Consider the following 19,297-nt stretch of genomic DNA (forward strand, 5'->3'; position numbering starts at 1 on the left):
AGTCCAGTATGACACTTCAGATGTCTAGTTGTGTCCTGACCACCAGTCCACAAAGACGTTCAGTTTACTGTCATAGACGACTAAAGAAACCAGAAAATATTGACGTTTGAGAAGCTGGAATCAGAGAATTTTCTTAAAAAATGAGTCAGAACAATTCATCGACTATCAGAATAGTTGGTAGTTAATTTAATAGCAGGCAGCTAATCAATTAATTAATCATTGCAGCTCAAAACTACATGAGGTAATAAAGCAGGATCCACTTTCAGGTCATTATCATGTCAGCTGATTCTGTGCTTTAATAGTTCATGTTCACAAACAAATGTTGCACCAATTTTGAACATTTTGAGAACATATTTGATAGAGAAACACTAGAAACCGTCTCCGCTGTGGACCAACACAGAGCTCACAGACCTGTTGACACATCAGCTGAGATTCTTGTTGATCACGTTTCTTACTAAGTAAAAACCACAGTTAGTCACTCGGTTACTCAACACAATTACTCAGCTTCTGTGTAGCAAATCACTGCTTTCAACACGGTTCCCATATTCATCTTTTTTAAAGCATGAATCACCAGCTGAGCTCCCCGTCGCAGCCTGTTAGTCCTGCTCGTCTGATTGTGATCTCGCAGGAACGTGCGAGTCGACGTGGTTTCAGCTGATCCTGCTTCAGTAAACCACTCTGTACGTTCACGACCATATTTTAATGTCTTGAGTGAAGCGTCGTAGCGTCTCTGCTGTAATAACGAGCACACAGCTGCGTCGCATTTTCTTCCAGGAGACACACGAGCAGGAGATGAAAACCTAGAACTTACAATAACTGCAGCAGTAGCCCCCCTGGGCTCAATAAGAACAGACATAGAAAACAATGAAGCTCTGCTAGCGGACATAAAATACTGCAGTAATATAGAAGCTAATGTTCCTTGTTATGATTTTTGGGTGCATTACTGCTGCTGGCGGTCCTCTCCTCCTGCTGTGGGTTTTTTTTGTTTAATGCTTGACATTGCAGGTGGACGAGCAGCAGGGCCAGCAGTAATTGATATCTATCATGTTATCCAGAAAGCAACTGGACCATCAGTCGTTTGAGTCACATGAGTCCAGGTGTGACTCATGCAGGGCTGCAGCTAATGATTATTTCCATTATCTGTTGATTTTTATTCTCTTTTTATTATTTGATAAGTTGTTTGGTCCATAAAGTTATGAAAAATGTTTGGTTTGTCTCAACTAACAGTCCACAACCCAAAGATATTCAGTTCACTATCATAGAAGACTGAAGAAACCAGAAAATATTCACATTTAAAGGACTAATTCACAATTTTTCAAGTCAGGAGCCCAAATGAATATTGACATGTTTTTCTTACTGTAATCATCCCTCCTCTTCATACTGACCATTACATAAAGCACTTACAATGTCTGTGATGGGGGTAAAATCCACAAAATGTATTAATAAGTTAATTTAAAGCTAATATTAGTCAAACCAAGTTGATATCTTTCAAAGTTACTGTCTTTTTAGTGCCAGATTCCCTCTTTTTGTTCCGATCCTTCCACCGCAGCTGAACAGGAAAATACTGTCCGTCGAGACACAAAGAGGGAATTTTTTCTACTAAAAAGACCGTCGCTCTGGCAGACATCCACTTTTTGGACTAACTCAGACTGCTGAGGCTTCATATTAACTTCAGATAAACTTTTAAATACATTTTTACTCAAAAATGAGGACTGTGGATTAGGTCCTCTTACATTGAAAGCACATTTGAAGGGGATCTTTTAACTTAGACACCTGACTGTTGTTTTACAGACCAAAAAAACGAACTGATTAATTGAGAAAATTAGTGATAGATTAGCCGCTAATGAAAATAATCATTAGATTCAGTGTTTTTGGATAAACTATGAGCTGGAAGACGAGAATCTTCAGAGATATCAATCAAGATCTGGCAAATGTATTCAAACTTATATATGTAGTCATTATATCAGACTAAATACATATAAAGCAAAAACATGATAGCTTATTTGAAATGAATTCTCTCTACAAAGGGCTGTTCAGTCATTCTGGAGAGAAACAGGATTACAAGTTGAGTCCTAAAAATAGACGACAGGCGAGGAAAAGAACAACTGCTGCAGTTTCACCACTCTCACCATCTGTACCGACAGTTACAGCTGGTTTTTTTCTGCAGTTTTTTTTTTATGTGTGTTTTGATGATTTACCATTTATACTGTAACTTGTACCACCTGTTAGTTAAAATAACAAATAATGAATAAACATGAAACACTTCCTTCAACAGATATCAGAACTTCCAGCAGATATTAGAGACTCGGATAGAACGACTGTGAAACCTTTAATATTCAGACGAGTGTTAACTGTAAAACCTCAAACACACAGAAAAGTCTGTTTAGTTTATTTTTTATATTTAAACATAAACTTTTTGGCTGAAGCTGTTTTTAAAAGAAATAATGTAGTTTCTCTTCCTGTAAGGTCACACGAGGCTAAAATAACTTCAGCTACAGTTTAAAGGGTTCAAAATAAATTTGGTTTAATATCAACTACAACACAACTCTCTCTGTGTGTTTAGAAATGACTGAGTGAACAGGAAGTGACACATACAGCGGTGTTGTCAGTGGACAGATAAGAAATGTCTTATTCATAACGAAAATGACTCACATTAATAACTGAGTAAAATACAGGTTTTATGTTTCAAACTGCCACGCAAATAACAAAAATAAATTTGTGTTTGAAACGTTTTACATGTTAGAAAAGGTTTTCATGTAATTTAAAGTAAAAATACTATAAAAATACCCTTAGTGCATAAAAAATGTTAGTTTTAGTGAAGGTAAGTCAGTGTTAAAGGTAAAGTTGGAGGGTGAAATGTGCTTCAAACAGAAAAGACACCGTTCATTCATTACATGTTAATGTGTGAACAGTATTTAAATGTTGTGGTTTATCACTGAAATATTCCAGCTGATGCAGGAAGGAAAGAAAATACTTTGATGTATAAAGTTACATTTCACCAAGAATTTGCTCCTGATGTTTCAACAAGATTTAAAACCATTTTAAAAATGACGTTTGAGTTTTGTTGAAAAGCTTTAATCTTTAATTTGAATCTTCTTCTGCCTCCCCAGAACCCCGACATGCTGACGAGGAAGATAAAGTTGTGTCACATCAACGCCCACATCACATGTCGTCTGTGTGAGGGCTACCTGATCGACGCCACCACCGTCACCGAGTGCTTACACACCTGTGAGTCACCTGCTCACACACGCTTTCATCTGTCTTTCTATGTATTTTTTATTTTTTATATTTATTTATTTTTAAGTATTCTTTCCCTTTTTTCCGCCTGTTGTTCTTGTTTTTTTCTCTCGTCAGTTGTTTCTCTTGTTTGTTTGACTCACGCTGGCTGTGTTTTGTCTCTCAGGGTTTTTTTTTACCTCCAGGATTTTTTCCCCCGACGGGAGGAATCCTGGAGACAGAGTGATGCCTCTGAGATCTGTGCAGCTCTGTTAAAAGCTGCACTTTGACTTATAACACTACCTTCAGTCTGTACAGTCCTCACCGCCAGTTATAAAGTAGAAGAAGAAGTTTTTCAACCTGCAACTTAATGTTTCCCATCATTTCTATTCATGCACAGCAGAGTTTTACACATATATGTTTATTCTTTTAAGCAAAACGCTCTCATGCTTTATATAAACGTCATTTTCTCTACATGAAACCTTAAGCGAGACTCACAGGATTACAGAAAACGTTACCGCCACATGTATTAGCCCTCAGACGAAGGTGAGAAGATGTCATCTCTTGTTCACGCAGCGGTGCATCATTAGCTGGGTATTTCCAATAAAGCGGGGCGATCTCGTCTGTCTCCGTCTGCAGTCAGAGTCATTATGCCGTCTGGTCAGAGCCTCGAGTGAAAACCCGCTGCAGACTAAAAGCTGGATGTTGCAGTTTTTATTTCCTCGAGTTGCACAGCATCCCTTCCAATAACTCTCTGTAGGATCCATCCCTAAAATAACTAACGTAGTGTTTGTCTCAGGCTCTTTCATCCTAATGAATTTTCAAAAAATCTGTAGCACAAACATCCTCAGCAGGGTTTAATGCTCGTGTGTAAACCCCCAGGCCTGATTTATTGGCTGTAATTAGTCTATTTTCAGCTTGTTTATGCAGGAGTGTAACTTTAATAAAGTGAAGTGGAATAACAGGCTGTCATAACTACTTTAATATAGTTTTAGAGACAAAAACAGATGTTCTGTCATCAGAACAAGTCGAGGATATTTACACCCCGTATGGGATCGACTGTTTTGAATTTTTTCCCCTAACCCGGTGAAACAGATTTAGATGGGAATTTCCTAAACTTAATGAAAAACAAACCCTAAAATAAAATAGCAATACAAAAACTAAGCAGGTTTTTCTGCAGCTACTCACAGATCCTCTGCTTTATTTATTCATAGAGCGCTTTCAAAACAAAGTGCATCATGAGGGCAGCAAAATAAAAAAAGACAAATCATAAAATCATTAGATTATAAAAAAACAAACAAACAGATAAAATCAGTGAAAGATAAAACAAGAGAGAAAATGTAAAAGAAATAAAAACAGAAATAAAAAAGTCTCTCAGATAAAAGTAGCTTTTAAGAAGCCTGAAACTGTATATTGTACCTGAAGATAAAGGGATTGTTTATATTCCTAAACCTCTCCAAAACATCTCAGGACATAATTGGACTTTCTTAAACGTTTTAAACATGTCATTCATAACTGTTTTGTTGCTCTGGGAAAGTGTCATCAGGAGGAAAACAACTCTGCTTGCACTACTTACTGTTTGCTTCTGGTTTTCTCTGTGATTACAGATGCAGTAATTAGATTTTTGGGACTAATTTTCATATATTCAGATTATCAGTGGGTTGAAATACGTCTTGCAGCGACTCGTGATCCAGATCTTCAACAGTAGACAAACAGTAAAAAACCGCTGTGCAGCTCCGTCTTTAACAGATTGTTGTGATGTCGCTGCCAAACCGTGTGGAAAAGAATCAGATGTGATACAGTCGTACAGTTGTTTTTGTGTGTTTTATGGTGCATAAAAACGGTTTGCACTGATGCAGAAACGGTGTTACCTTCTGTCCTGTGTGTGTTTATCAGTCTCAGTCTTACAGGCTGTGAAGTTCATTACACATCAGGAGTAAAAATATGAATGAGCTGATTTGTGTTAATTAACTGTTGAGGAAAGCAAACAAATGCATAATCCGACATAAAACAGAGAGACAGTAACATAATTAACTTAATTGTAGATATTTGAATGTGACTGCAGGTACATTTCTATTGTTGATGAAGTGATTGAAGTCTGTTCGACTCATTTTTAGTCGCTTTATGTGTCGTTGTTAATCGTCTTCTGATATACGTAAGTTAACTTTATTTATGTAGCGCTTTGTGAAACAGAAGTTATAAAGAGCTTCACAGAGGAGAGAAAACAAAAGACGAAATAAAAGAGACACAAAGGTATAAAAACAAGGGTTAAAGATCAAGAAAAAGTCAAAGACCGAAAGAATTTTAAGATGCTTTTTTAAAAAATGTGCTCTGATTTGGCTTCTGACTTCAAAAAAGACCTTTTTTTTCCAGATGTTGAGTTTGAATGAAGGGTCTTTGCAGCAGAAAGAGCTCACAATTTAGATTGGAATCAATTTGAACAGGTGCGTCTGTTAACTTTGAGCGTTTGTGCTCAACATTACGGGCCAGAATAATCAGTTTTGTCACAGTGACGTTGTATAAAATTTAAAAATGCTTCCTCAGAGCTTCCTCCTTCGATTCCTCAACCATCCAGCCAGATACTTCTTGTACAAACCAATGAAGCCTCATGTTTTCTGCAGCCTCAGTGTCCCTGAAAGCATCACATGCTGGTTCAGTTTGTGACAAACAGGAGCTTTTCTCTACAGACGAAGCCTTCTGCGTTGTACAGTACGCCAGCTTGTGTTACACCGCCCGCCGAAGTGAAAAGCAAGTAGTACGACCTTGAATCAGCCGTTTTGTAAGGTCTGGAGGTCAGCGAGTGGACGAGGCCTCGGCCTGTTTACCTCATTTGCAGCCTTAAGTGCCTTTTAATACTCACTGAGTCACTAGAAGGCAGAGCTAACAGTGTAATTATACTGACATCAAGCCACATGCTGGTAGTTTGACAAGTACCATGCTGATGTTTTTGAATCTCTTCTCAATTGTGAAATCATATCGTAGTTGTCTGATAAATAATGAAAGGCGTCTGTGGGGTTTTTAAGCTCGAGGGCGCTCTCGTCCCCGCTGCGTTCGGAGAAGTCTAATCGAACTTGGCACGTTTATTCCTGGCACAGTGTGTTTTGGCATTTGGGTCGGTCAGAATAATCTAATCAAAAAGTGTGGAGTGTGGACCAATCAGTCGCTCTCCGGTTCTCCTGAAACAGATTAAAATGAAACCTTTTTGTTTATTTAAAGTGAGGAAAAACCTTTCAGACCAATCTTTACACCTGATTCTGAGTATCTAAAGCTGACAGTTCTGCTGCTTTTTGACATAAACAAAACTAAACAATCGCCTTTTTTCCACATGTAATCTTTGTAGCATGAAGCAGTCATCTTCTCTTTATATCCTGATCTTAATCCCTAAATAATAAGCACATGCAGCTTTATAAAACAGCCATGAATCTGTTTTAGACATCTAAGATGAACTCAGACAGTGTAGTACCTCGTTTGTCCACTAGAGGGAGCTCTTGCACTGCGGATGGGAGCAGGAAAACATCAGAGTCTAGACGAGATGCTTTGATTCTCCCTCTCGCTTTGAAAAAAAAAAAAGAAGGGGGGCTCCACCACCGGCGATCTGAGACAAAGAGACTCACATCACGTCATCATTGCAGCTGTTCTGACAGACTGAAGCTCCACTGCAATAAAACTGAGACCGCAGTAGAAAACGTCAGGTGTTAGATGGATTTTATGGAGAAGCACGTGCAGTGAATCACAGCGCCGGTTCTCACAATAAGTCTCGTGTTACGCACGTGAAAGGTTGGATAAGTGAGAGGTCAATCGTTAAGTTAAACATCCTGCAGCTTGTCACAGAAGTGCACCCTCTATTTTCTTTATTTTTCTCACTGTGTTGCGTGTAGAAGTGAAACAATTAGTCACTTAATTGATTAAAAAGTGTAATTTATCAAGCAAAAAAGCCAAACTTTCACCGGTTCCAGCTTCTCAGATGTGAAGATTTGCTGCTTCTCCCTGTTCTAAATATTGTAAATTGATTATCTGTGAGTTTGAGACTGTTTAGTCAGAACAAGACAAATAATTTGAGAACATCACCTCTCTCTCTCTCTCTTTCTCTCTCTCTCTCTCTCTCTCTCTCTCTCTGGGCAATTTTTCACTATTTTCTGACATTTGATGATTATAAAAATGGCTGACAGATTAATCAATTAATTAAATAACTGTCAGTTGCAGCCGTACTTGTGGGTTGAAGAAATACATAAAACAAATCATAGATTTACTTGATGTGAAAACATAATATGCAAGAAATGGCAACAGTTGCACCTGATTCATGAAATGAATGAATGAAAACTGACTACATCCTGACGGCAACGTTTACAGTTTAATTATTCAGGTGATGCTCTTATCATCTCGCTGGGAGTGAAGCTGTAGAATGTGATTTATCAATATTACAACCAATCAATATTAAGGTTGACTGTCATCTGTTTCAGTCTCATAGCGTGTTGGTTCTGTCACGTCTGTCTGTGTTAAATCATCTGTTTGTTGTTGTTTGTGTGTTTTTTTTATGCTTCAGCAAAAAAAAAAAGAAAATGTTTGTTGAAAGTGAAAGATGTTCAGCTCATGATGTAATTAGTCTACAGCTGCAGCTGACGACTCTTTTCATTATCGAATTGTGTGTTCTATAAACTCAAAATCTATCATTTTAAAGAGGGATCAGTCACGTACACTTTAATGTATGTTTATGTATTGTTGTGTTTTCTGCAGTTCTGTATGTATTTTGAGTTTTATGTATTTTAAAGGCCTCTATAGGGACGGGCATTGCACACTAGCCTTAAACTATAAATGCTGTTTCATGCTTTATTTCATGCTGTATATTTGTCATCTGGAAACAGTGAAAAATGTCACAGTTTCCCTAAAAATCCAAGGTGACCTCTTCAAATTACTCTCACATAGCAGAAAGAGAAACAAAGCGAATCCTCACAATTGACTGGTTGGAACTGGGGAATGTTTGATTCTTTTAAAAATGCTTTAAAAATGACTGAAATGAAAAGGTCACATGATATACTCCTATTCAACAAGTTCATATAAGTCTCTGAGGTCCCCAAAACATGTCTTGGCAGTTTTTTGCTGAAAATACCACTGAGATAATGCATTCTAGCATGCCTCTCTGTTTCAGTCCTGTTCTCTATGGGATGTTTATGTGTCTATGCAAACGAGCTGCTGCTCCCCACGCCCTGCTCTGGAACTGGTTGTGGTTTTCCGGCTGTGATACAATGTGAGATTATATGACCGCAACAGGAGAGACTGAGGGCTGTTGACAGTATCTATATTCATACTGGAGCTGCAGTAGCGTCACTAATATTAGTATTACGGTAACGCTGAGTGTATCTGTGGACCAGAATGGACGTTTTAGCCTTGGCTCGACTGTGCCCAGCGGGCCACTACAGCATTATGAGCATGTTAGCTGCTGGGTGCTAATCCAAGTTACACAACGTTGCCAAGCAAACAAATTCCTGCGGTTTGACTATTTCTTTTTCACACGTGCATCGGTACCTTCATGGCCTGTCTATCAAGTACATTTACATAACGTTACAGCAGCAACACACACGTACTGGTGAGGATCACGGAGCAGAGCGGGCTAACATATAACAACAAAGCTAGCTAAGCTAGCGTTGCAGTTCAAAGTTCTACAAAAAGCAGCATGAAAAAAAAGAGTTTCCACCATCCAACCTACGACTTGTTATCTAGTTGGCTTCAAATCAAGGCTTCACACACTTTCTCTTGACTGGGGGGAGGTCATATGTTTAACAGATCCCTTTATGATGTCATAAAGGGAGCCAAATTTAATCAGTGTTTTTGTACACACATTTACTGAAAGATGGAGTAGAAGAAGAAGAGAGAGGATGGTCTTTTCTCATAGTTTGGACATCTCTGGACACATCAGAGACACATTTATGTTGAAAAGACATAAAAAAGTGCAATTTACATAACTTGACCTTTAATCAGTTATCAAAATAGTTGTCAACTATTTTTCTCTTGGTCGGCTTATCAATTATTCCACAAATATTCAAGACTAATAATCAGGATTATTGCAGTCACAGTTACACAATGATGCTGTAAGTGCACTGAAACATTTATTTGTAACTGGCATCTGAAAATATACTATCTGTACTGTATATTTCATGGCCAAAGGATTAATTTATATATCTATAGCTTGGAGAGTAACTCATATGTCATCTGTGTTTGTTGTTTGTGTCTCCAGTCTGTAGAAGCTGCCTAGTGAAGTATCTGGAGGAAAACAACACGTGCCCCACATGTAGGATTGTTATTCATCAGAGCCATCCACTGCAGTACATCGGGTGAGTGAGGGAACCACTGCATGCGCACACACACACACACACACACACACACAAGCACAGTGATTTGCTGTCTTTCTTCTCCGCTATCTACAATATACACCCATCCTCTCTCGGTTTCTCTCTGAACCCTGCACTCACAAACATATAGTATAGCGCACGCACGCACACACACACACACACTCAGGCGTGCACACACACTGTTGTTGACAGTGCTCCATCAGTGTGCAGGGAATTACTTGCAGCCTCTGGGGGCATCAGCAGAACACTGCCAGTAAACAATAAACCACCAAGAAGCAAAGTACTGCTGGCCTTTCACGTTTTATTTCTACTCTTCTGCGGAACAAAAAAAACAAAAACCCTTTGAACTTCTGTGGCCGATCTGCTGAGGGTGGTCTGTGTTTCTGTGTATATTTATAGAGACAGATACATAAGAAAGAAGACAATAAATTAAAGCTACACATCATAGCATTTATATCCGAGCTCATTTGCAATTCTGTTTCTTTCTTTTATTAAAAAAAAAAAAACAACTGTTGTTAATGTGGCCTATTTACACAACTGTTATTAATAAAAACACTGGAGAAGTTTTATGGTTCTTTACTGGTTGAATCCAAACGTAACACAACAGATCAATATGCGCCTAATAGGGCATGCAATGACTCATTATTACAACGTAAAGTAGTCCCTTATTATAATGTAGGCTATATGATACAAAAACATACAGCATACAGAGCAATAAATATAACATTTTTCGAACAATAACACAAATAACAAATAGAAATTGTGATAAAATTACTATTAAAGCCTTAAATGGATCAGAGGTGGGACGTCAATGATTCGCCGTGCAGATTTTCATGCTTTCCAAACAATAATTAAGGTGATTTGACTGATTAGTTTCTCTGTAACCTAACCTGTAATCTCTGTGCCCTGCATGATATCACATCACCTCAGTACACGATCAGAAACTGGTAACACACTTGATCTGTTATTGCCGGCTACTTGTTGATTGATACTGAGACGAAGTGGAAGAGTTTCAAGTCATATGACAAAACTATACCAGACAGTGAATTGGCATATCATATCTGTAGCCAACATGTATCTGAAGAGACTCTCTGGGTGAAGAAATGTTGAATAAATCAATAAATACTCAAAATAGTATCTCTATACCAGCAGGTGGTGTCATTGTTTGTCTAATCTATGAAACCCTTTGAGATGATTACAAATTAACACACTTTGATTGAATTGAATTTTGAATACTTAACACTTCATTACTCACATTTAAAGCAACTATATTCAGTATCTTTCAACATAAACAGCAGTGTGTCGTGTCAGAGGTATCACTTGTAGTAACGAACCAACAAAGAATTATCACCAGTCTCTGTAGCTCCTCTCGGCTTTACGGGGCTTTATAGTGAGTTTCAGTTCATTGTTTAGCTGTCCGGCTGCAAATTTACTGTCTCGGTTCACTCTGAGCGCTCTCAGGCAGCTCTAAAAAACCCCACTGTTCACTACCTGCTCAGCGCCAAATGGCAAAAAGACACAGTCAGCAACTAAATGGTGAACATAGTGGAGCATTTAGCAGCTAAAGAGCCAGATGTTTCCCTCAGGAGACGGTGGAGACCAACAACAGAGCTAAAAGAGAGTCAATACTGGACTTACATTCAGCAGGTGGACAGAAACATGACGCCAACTGTTTGCTAACAGGTTCGACATATCAACTTAAAAGATGACGTCAGTGTTGAGTTCACGACTTGTTTCTGCTGAAAACAAAAAAATCAGTTAATGCAGGTTTAAAGAGAACAGGAAGAACCTTTAAAAACCCATATTGATCAAAAACTAATCAAGAGTACACGAATTTCTGCACTTCTCTACTGCCTCTATTGTAAATGGAAATGATAACCTTTACCAACCAAGCAAGACGAGACTTGCACCCCTCAACATGTGTATAGACTGTATTACAAACAGAAGAAAGGAAAAACCTCAATAAATAAATCTCACTAAGGCACTTTATATTGATTTTTTAGTTTATCACCATCTGTTTATACTGAATCTCTCACATTTTCCTGCCAACACAGGCAATATAATACAAATATAGTTCATAGTTATAATAATATATATTACCTGTAATCAGCTCTGAGATGGTCAGGTAGTGTTGACCTGCTTGTTAGCATGATGAGACTGTAGTGGACCACAGCAAGTTCCTCTAGGAAATATTTAAAGCTTGTTCCTCCAAATGATTAAAACAATTTGAAAAAAGTTGCACCTTCTCTTAAAATGAAAGATAAAAGTTGCTTTTCTATAATTCCCCTGTTGACTTGAAGCACATACTGTAGATTTTTGAAAATGTAAAAGTTTAAAGTGAAGAGGTGGCATTGTGGAAGTCAAGTCATCTTACAAGTGTTTCTGGAAGAAGTCCCCCCTCTGTGAGGGATCGTGTTGTTCACGCCCCCTCCAAGCACTCATACATTAATGTCTGATTAATGTGACACACAAACTAAATGTGTACAAGCAATTTAGTCATTACTGTCTAAACTGCGCTGTCTGCAGACTCATTGTTTTGCAGGAAATGCTCCATTTCAAACACATTAGCTATCCGCACAGCTGTTTTTTGCCTCATTGTTTGCAGGAAATTGGAGCTGATGGGAAACATCACAAGTGATTTGAAGGCAAAACGCCTCACAGATGACACATAAATCCCATCTGCTCATCAAGAAGATTAATCAAAGTTGATGTCTGAGATTGAACTCAAAATAACACTCGGACGTCTCCTCACAGAGAATTATCTCAGCAGGACTAATCCTGCCACTTGTACTGTCAAGTGTGGCTTATGGTTTTAATCCTTTGTGTTCTTCTCATACTCGAAATTATTCTGGTTTGACAATGAATCCATCACAGAATCATACTCGCATAACTCAAAACATGTACAAAGAACAGCCTGGCGTCACTCGGTTCTAGTTCTAGAGGGAAATTAGCTGGTGATGAATGCCAGCTAATTTCCCTGGCGAGTAAGAGTGCGTTAAACGTTTGTAATGCACGACGTGGAGACGTGAAGAACCACCAGATGTGAAGATGCCTTAAAACCGTTTAACGCACATCTACAAGTTGATTATCCTGCTTATATCGTGGTCATTTGCCAACAATATAAAATGAAAGCATTTGCAAAGTTTTGGTGAAAGTTTTGCACTCAAAATCGAAAGTTATGAAGCAAGAACTTACCGTTGTCATGACAACTTGCCACACTGTATTCACCGCCAGCCTGAACAGAGGCATAAAATTCACGTAAGGTATCGTAACCACAGAGTACGTCTCCAAATCAGTCTCTGTGTATATTAACTTCAATTTTGTTGCCTTAGTTGTATTAATCGTCTCTTCTTCTATCATTTTAAGCTCTTCAGGCGCCGTTTTTCTCCGTTTTTTTTCCCTCTGCTGCGTCGCATTCTTCAAAACTTCATAACGAGTAAGCTTTGACAGCTTTGCTCTTTAATGTTGCTATGGTTACAGGTCGGGTAGCGGATGAATTTAGAACAGTGATTAAACTTGAGCCGAACTACGTGCGCAATAAACTGTTTTAACGCACAACTGCTGGTCAGTCAGTAAAGAGTTTTCACCCAGATCTTGTTATAAAATTACTTTTTCCCTTGTAAACACATACATGTTAGTTATTGCTAACCTTATATAATATAAACCTTAAAGGCTGTTTTTCAGACTGTACAAAACAGATTAGAGCAATGACATGGGTGACACTTGGTTGGAAGGTCATGAGTGGGATTTAATCTCACAGTGTTGTGATTATCTCACCTGGCTTTGTTAACAGGGAAAAAATGAACTAATAGACAGTCTTGTGCTGAAAGTAACTGCAGTGTCTCTTCTGTGGTTTTCTGTAGTTTTGGGGATTTAGAGTAATTTTTATTGTTGGTTTTCACGGCTTTATTTTTTCTAAACTCTGATGCCAGTAGGCCCGGGCGATCATCTGTATTGTTGTTTTGTTACCTGAAACTACTCTAAAGGAACTTGGGCTCCACATAAACAGACTGTTGAGGATTTTTATATAATTCATAAATACATTTTACCCATTTAAACATAAATAAATCACCTTAAAATCAGCACGGGGCATCAAGAAATAACAGTCGGCTCATCAATTGCTGAAAGTCAATATGCTCATCAGTTAGTGCTCCCTGAATGCTAGTACATGGTCGTTTTGCTAAAAGTGATATTTTCTGGATATTTAAACCCTTAAATGCATAAATAGTAATCATCATGGCTGTTTGTTTTTCTCATTAGGTCAATATATAACAGTAAAAATATTTTTTTTCAGAGATGCTTGCTTTATAGGCCATTTTTATTAAATCATTATTGAACCTGGTAAAAGTTAAACTTCACTTTAAATGGCAGAATAAGAAAACAGCATTATGAAAGGACAACACAGACAACATACAGTATCTAGACCTTCAGATATATACTCATATAATACTGATAGACTTTATATATCTGCAGAAAAGTGACAAATAAAAGGAAAAACTTCAATAAATGAATGAAGAAACAAACACAGAAGCCTCCATATGGAGCACGAGGGGTTAGAGAACAGTTTGAAAAGTATAAAATGACACCAATCATACGCTGTGGCTTTCACAGTCACCAGATCTCAACCTAACTGAAACACCTTTGGGAGATTTTGGAGCAACATGTGAGACAACAGCTCCGTCACCAGACCACCAAAATAAGGCAATATCTTTTAAAAAAAACTGGTGTTCATTCCTCCTGTAGACTTTTAGAGCTCTATAATAAGGTGAACACAGACATTTGTATACAGCAGATCTCATTAACAGTGTCGGCTGTGAGAATGCACTACCAGCTTTATCCAGCAGGGGCCAGTGTGTATCTGCTTTCTGGAGCGAGCCTCAGCGTCGTGGCAGCAAATCCTGACCCCAGATACAACGACTCTCCTGCCGGACGGCAGGGGAGACAAACATCAGGCGTTTTCTCAAGTATTCCTCCATAACATTGCAACAAACTCACCGTGTCGTATCTGTTAGCCGGCTGCTAAAACGCACCGTCATGGTGACGGCAAACCAGAACTCACACTGTGCACCTGTGTCACCTGCTCAAACGGGGAAAGGTTATTTAACACTGACTGACAGAGCATATGCTCCACACGCAGCAGCCCCAGAGCCTGCGTCATTTGCATTTTTCAGTCTCTTTTAAAACATTTGACATTTCTCCATAAATGTCGTCTTGTGATTTTCAGCTTTTATTTTCAAGCAGTGAGTGGTGGCCAGGGTTTTAGATTTTGCAAAAACAGTTTTACCAAGAGTATAACCTCATAATATTTCAGTATTTAGTGATGAGATGTGGGGTTTACACATTCAGCTGCTTTTGGCACATAATATTTCCCATTAACTTATCATTTTCTTCTTTTTCTAGCCATGACAGAACAATGCAAGACATTGTCTACAAGTTGGTACCCGGACTTCAAGAGGGTAAGCATCATGTATCATTTTTTTGTTATGCCTCAACCAACCCACAAATTATCCAACAAACCAATTAACCTCAACAATGTCGTTATAATTGTGTCCTAATGATGTCCTTGTATCACTGTCTGCAAGCTGAAAATATATAGAAAAATACATTTTAGTACAATATTCTTGCTGTTATTGATGGTCTTACAGGAGCTAATGAAGCAGGTTTCAGCCCACAGACATAATAATCACACACATCACTGGATTGTAAAAGCCTCGCTGACTGCAGTGACCTTGTAAAAAAAAAAAAAAAAAAAGACACTGCCCTCTCTTATTTTCTCCCTTTCTCTTCCCCCCGGTGCAGCGGAGATAAAGAAGCAGAGGGAGTTCTATCAGAAGTTGGGGATGGAGGTGCCCGGGGACATTAAAGGAGAGCTTTGCAACATGAAGACTCATCTAGATCAGCGAAATGGTACGATCCACCCCGTACTTCCTCTTTCTGCCGTCTCTATAAACAAACTCAGAGGACTCACACATAACATTTTGTCTTTCCTCACACGTTTACCATCATGGAGGAAGTCCAGATGGTAGTCGATTCTCTCAGGTCAAATGTTTTACCGAGGACGGCCTGTGTGTGAATCCAACAACTAAACCCCCCGGTGGCTTTAGTAACTTGATTTACCAGCTGACCTACTTGGTTTTTTCCTGTGTTCAACATGACACTTAGGTTGTACACGTGGGTCAACTCGGTGAGGTGTTCAAACACACCAACAAAAAACTGAAAATGTGTAGGTTGCCTTACAAAATGAGTACAATTAAGTGGTGGGAGATTTTTAAGAATTATGATTTGCCTGAGGAAAACACACAGTTAAACATTATGTAGTTTGCATATTTATGAAAACTGAGCATAGATTTGTATTGTTTGTTTCTCTGAAATCAGTTTGGACTCATTAAAAGTAGCTTAATACTTGACACAATCCCCCCTACATACCACCAGCATCGGTTTATATTCATAGTTCAGCGTCTGGTTGATTCAGCGTCTGGTTGATTCAGCGTCGATGGCGCCGCTGCAACACTCGACATTCGTACATGAACAGGCTGTATTGTTGTTGGTTTTTTTTTACAGTATCTGTGTTTACATTCTGTCATTTACTTTGTGATATTGAATGTCAACAGGAATGCTCACCTAGTCTCATCACTGAATAGGAGACTGTTGCCGTGCAGTCGCTGTGATAGAGAGCAACAATATGCTGCAAGCAGAATGCAGAGAAGATGGTTTAGATAGTCATTGTTGTCTTCAGCTCAGAAACTATCTGCATCCAAAACTTGTAGGAGAAAACACAGAATATATATGAATGCAGCCTAACTATGAATCCACCTTAAGAATTAAGAAGTACCAGAACAAGAAAAACCTTACAGTGCATTGCAAGTCATCAAGAAGCACATTTTCTCTGGAATAATAATTTTGGTGATTTATACAACAATAATGAACCAAAGGGGAGACATTCTTTCTTCAGGTAACACAAACTATAATGCCGTTTTAATGGTAAATAATAATTTTAATAATCGTGCTGTGTTCTAGGGTTTACCACAGTGCAGCACATGGTAATAATGCTGATATCTTAAAGTACAAACGGGAGATGTAGAGATGTAACTAAACAGAGAACACAGAGATTCAGATAGTAGCTGCAAAAGTACTGAAAGATGAGCACAGCAAGACTTTTAAAAACAGTGTTTTTTCTCTAGTTGCTACCCCATCCACACATGATTGATTGATTTTGTTAATTTCAGTGTACAATAGCTAGGATGGCCACATGATAAATCATAATGTACAGTCCCACAAATTCAAAACACTGAGTTTAAATGATAGAAATAGCCCGTTATGATGCAGTGTTTTCTGTCTTAACAGCCATCTGTAAATCTCCAGATTAAAAACACCTTCAGACAACCAAAACAAATCAAGATATCTTTGATTGAATCTATTCAAACAAACGATTCCTCAGAGTCGCCGTACAAAGTGCAGCGGAATACAAAATGAAATTCATCCTCCACAAAATGAGTTGAACCACGTTTAGTCACCAGGTTCAGGTTGCAAGACACGGCTTTGGTTTGAGTCGCATATTGGGGTCACTAGCAGGGCCACAACACTGTAGTCCGGTGTGGTGATCCCCTACTGGGAGGCTACAGGCTGTTACACACATGACTTCATCGCTCGGCTCAACTCGGCGTGATTTAAGTTAAACTGTAACTGTGGAAAAACGGCCAATTCTTACATTTTTAAACACTCTACAATTGTTTTTTTGTTATTGTCATAAAACTGCAGTGTGATTGTCTTGCTCTTCACATTGTTCCATATAAGGATTGAAGTCCTCAACCTATAATAGGTAACATTAGAGGCACAGCCACAAGTAACATCAGAAGCTATTAAGCAGTAGAGATGAAGACAGTTTAGCCAATCAGAACGAGTCCCAGGTCTACTTGTTGTGCACAGTGACTTTTCTAAAACCAGCTCTCTCTTCGAAGGGTTGGTGTAATGTGTACCCAGAGGGCTGTCATGCCGGCAGGCCTAATCGCTCGCTTAATCCCCCCTCTCTGATTTTGGTAATTAAGGCTCAAATGGAAGTGGAACTGCTCTCTGGCTTCCCTGCCTCGTCGCTCGAAGTCAGGTTTAGCTACAGCGCGCACACACAAACATACATACACAAACACACACACACACACACACAAACACATTTTAAGCATCATTTGCAGAGGCGCCAACAGAAATAGAAAGCCAGGGACTCCTGGATTTCATTTCACCGTCATGTCCGCTCAAATACAAACAGAGAGCATGCCTCTGGCCCTCCGCAGTGAAATATTTTTGACACATAAACTAGAAAATCAAATGTGTTGCATCATTTGGAGGCTCATTTACCAGAACCTCACTGAAGTGGAAACTGTGAGGAGGTTTTCTCTCGTGTGTCAGTAGAGTTTTTTTTTTCTAAATTTGAAGCTGTTTTGTCCATTTGGTGAAATGTGAAAGCCGAATAATTTGATGTATTTCATGCAGGTCATAGTGAGAATACCCAGCATCCATCTTACCACTACAGGAGTAACTTTTTCCTGTAAAACACACACAGATTTCGGTTGTTTGCCTCCAGCGTTATTCCCCCACACGAGAAAATTGATGATGCTCATTAGCTCCTATTTGAGAATGGCAAACCAAAGCTAACACTGAGTAAAGCAGAGATCACACTACACTAACTACAGGTGACAATGGGCACTCTATGACAGCCTAGCAGAGCCGCATTACACTCGATTAAAGGTTCATTACCCAGAATCCCTCAGAAATAGAAACTCTCTCAAAGGTCCTTTCTAACCAGCTGATTAAAATAAATCTCTAATTCCTGAAAGCTGAATTCAGGAACAGCGATGTTAAAGATGCAAATGTGAATTTTGGTGCAGAGAAATGCCAACGTCTCCTTTCCAACAATCAAACGAATCATCGGCCTCCTGCTGGTAGGCCCCCATCGATCCTCCCACACCAAATTATTTTGGAATATCCATCAAATTAGCACAATATAAGCTAAGATACAGCAATAAATGAATGGGGACCATACAGATAATCATTGTAAGATACAGATATGTAATGTAATGTAAACGGGGCATCTAGCTGGCTGAAGCTTAGGTTAAGCTTTTACAACTGCTGTAGATTCAAACAATCAAACTAATGAATCAGGATAAAAACAACAGGACAGATAAAACAGACTGTGCATGTGTCTGTATATGTATAAATTGTACATGACTGTGTATACTTTAACATATAGGTGTGATAAAGGTTTTAAAAACGTAATTTGATACAGGGTTTTATAATAATGGTGCATCCAAGTTGATATTATGAAAATTACCTAACAAATTCTTAATTACTCAAATTGCCAAAAGCTAAGTGATTCGCTGTGAGACTGGGATTATTTAGGGCCCTGTGGGGTTTGGGGCCCCGGGGTAGTTGTTCATTTTGCCCAGCTGGTAATCCAGTCTTGCCTGTTGGTGTGAAAGGTGGCTCTGAAAAAGTTGCAGCTTTCTTGATAGTAAATGGCAGCTGTACAATAGTCTGCTTGGATTCATAGCAGTCTAAATGGATTTTGGCGACCCAAAGTCATGGCAAAAACCCCCCAAAACAAACAGACATGTCAAAACATATCAAATCGTCTATTGAAACAGTAATATAATCCACTTCTATCCCATTTATACACAAGTTCTAAACACTTACAGTTTCTCCACAACAGCCAATTGTGCTACTTCCAAATCACATTAATGTTT

At 38.7% G+C, this 19,297-nt stretch overlaps 1 protein-coding gene across 1 annotated transcript in view; it reads left to right on the forward strand.

Annotated features, from left to right (window-relative positions):
- LOC121901982 (polycomb group RING finger protein 3) overlaps window positions 1-19,297 on the forward strand; it is a 63,424-nt gene that overhangs the window by 28,413 nt on the left and 15,714 nt on the right. The window contains exons 3-6 of the mRNA XM_042419115.1: window positions 3,111-3,228; window positions 9,449-9,545; window positions 14,964-15,019; window positions 15,363-15,470. Of these exons, the coding sequence (XP_042275049.1) occupies window positions 3,111-3,228; window positions 9,449-9,545; window positions 14,964-15,019; window positions 15,363-15,470 (379 nt within the window). The remainder of the gene's footprint in view (window positions 1-3,110; window positions 3,229-9,448; window positions 9,546-14,963; window positions 15,020-15,362; window positions 15,471-19,297) is intronic.

The sequence above is a fragment of the Thunnus maccoyii genome, chromosome 8 (assembly GCF_910596095.1).
Source record: "Thunnus maccoyii chromosome 8, fThuMac1.1, whole genome shotgun sequence".
NCBI lineage: Eukaryota > Metazoa > Chordata > Actinopteri > Scombriformes > Scombridae > Thunnus > Thunnus maccoyii.